The sequence below is a fragment of the Bufo bufo genome, chromosome 9 (assembly GCF_905171765.1).
Source record: "Bufo bufo chromosome 9, aBufBuf1.1, whole genome shotgun sequence".
Classification (NCBI taxonomy): domain Eukaryota; kingdom Metazoa; phylum Chordata; class Amphibia; order Anura; family Bufonidae; genus Bufo; species Bufo bufo.
This window is the reverse complement of record NC_053397.1, coordinates 178545270-178547308: the sequence shown is the minus strand read 5'-3', so window position 1 is coordinate 178547308 and position 2039 is coordinate 178545270. Positions and strand designations below refer to the sequence as shown.

Sequence of the window (2039 nt, the reverse complement as noted above, 5' to 3'; positions counted from 1 at the left end):
CAACAGCTTGAGCAAGATGGCCGTCCTCATGATCACTTTCAGGAAATACAATTAAAAAAATCTACCACCAGAAAATAAACCGAGATATGTCACTATCCACTATCTGGTCCTAAATTGCCAGAAAGAATTATACTGTGGGTGACACATTCCCTTTAACTAGAAATATGTTTTGTGCATTGCTTTAATACTGACTTAGCCTTCAACATTTTACTGTTTTTGTTTTATAGATAAAGGCCAGAATGACCCTTTCCATCCCTGCATTTATGTAACACATCAGATCAAGTGTCTGCTGTCATTTTCTCTCAAATCCACTGTTCCTGGGAGAATAATGTTGAATAACAACTTGAGCCTACCAAAGAATGTGACCAATATTCACTCTGCAACCTTGGGCCTGGTATTAGGGAGCATATCATTTCTTACAGTTATCATGAACATTTTAGTACTGTATGCTGTGAAAACCGAGCGCAAACTTCACACTGTCGGAAACTTGTACATTGTTAGCCTGTCTATTGCTGACCTAATTGTGGGTGTCGCAGTCATGCCACTAAACATTTTATATCTCCTAAACCATGAATGGATCCTTGGAAGACCAACATGTCTCTTTTGGTTATCTATGGACTATGTTGCTAGCACAGCCTCTATCTTCAGTCTTTTTATTCTTTGTATTGATCGCTATCGCTCCATCCAGCAGCCCCTGCAGTATTTGAAGTATCGTACAAAGACCAGAGCTTCTGTCATGATCTCCGGAGCTTGGCTTTTGTCATTGACTTGGATAATTCCTATACTGGGTTGGCACGAATTTTCAAATGGTGGAATTAGATCAGTGCCGGCACACGTGTGTGAAACTGAGTTTCACAAAGTGACTTGGTTCAAAGTTCTTACGGCCATATTGAATTTCTATATACCATCTTTGCTAATGTTGTGGTTCTATGCTAAGATATACAAAGCTGTGAGAGAACATTATCAACATCGGGGACTTATTAATGGTTCTTTCCAACTGTTTTATGACAGTAAGTTGGTACGGAATGTCAAAGTGCTAAAAAAGCCAAGGAACTATGTAAAAAAACAGTGCAGTAATGGAACTCTTATGGTACCAGAGACAAGCCTTCACAGGGATTATACTACACCTTCCGGTATTTTTCCCAAACAAAAAAGCCAACATGAACAATTCCATATAGAGGACTTTGAGGGTCAGCAGACATTTAGCCCGTGTGACAATAATGTTGTCAAATTGCACTGTTTCCCTTTAACCATAATACAGGCAAACCCAGAAGAATGCAGAAACTATGTTACCGTAAGCAGGAGATTGATTAAGGAACACTTCCATGAAAACCTGGAGGTAACAGACATATCAGAAGAGCACACCTTTGTTGAGGCTGGTTCTTGTGTCTTGGATTCAAATCAGATGGAAGAGAACCACACAGAAACCATTGAGAGTACCGAAACCCAGCACTCTGGCAATTTAGGCTACCTGAAGCACACATGGCAGAGGTTCCGCACACAGTCCAAGCAGAACTTCCATGGACTTCACATGAACAGGGAAAGGAAAGCTGCCAAACAGTTGGGTTTCATCATGGCAGCATTTATGTTGTGTTGGATCCCATATTTTGTTCTTTTCATGGTCATAGCATTTTGCCAAGACTGCTTCAATCACAATATTCACATGTTTACTATTTGGCTTGGCTATGTCAACTCAACACTAAACCCTCTGATCTACCCACTGTGCAATGAGAATTTCAAGAAGACATTTAAGAAGATATTTCATGTTAATGCATGTAAAAAGGAGAAGTGCACATCTTGTAAGTGTAAATGATCTTAGAACGTTCTTCAGATGTCTTGGAAGTATCAGTGTTAAACTTCAAAATTTTCAAGAGAAACTTTCCTTGAGACATCTGACAGTTTTCATGGATTGTATTTTGTGTCTCAGTTACTTATGTTTATTTATGAACACTGTACAGCTCAATAATGTCTTGGATAAATAAGTTAACAGAGTATCCTCATCTTAGATATTGGTGGCATACCTCTAGGATATGCCATCA

The 2039-nt window shown here is 39.1% G+C and overlaps 1 protein-coding gene across 1 annotated transcript; it reads left to right on the top strand.

Annotated features, from left to right (window-relative positions):
- Positions 1 to 328: 328 nt before the first annotated feature.
- HRH1 (histamine receptor H1) lies at positions 329 to 1813 on the top strand. The gene has a single exon (XM_040408796.1). It carries the CDS (start codon positions 329 to 331, stop codon positions 1811 to 1813), a length of 1485 nt encoding a protein of 494 aa, XP_040264730.1.
- Positions 1814 to 2039: the final 226 nt, after the last annotated feature.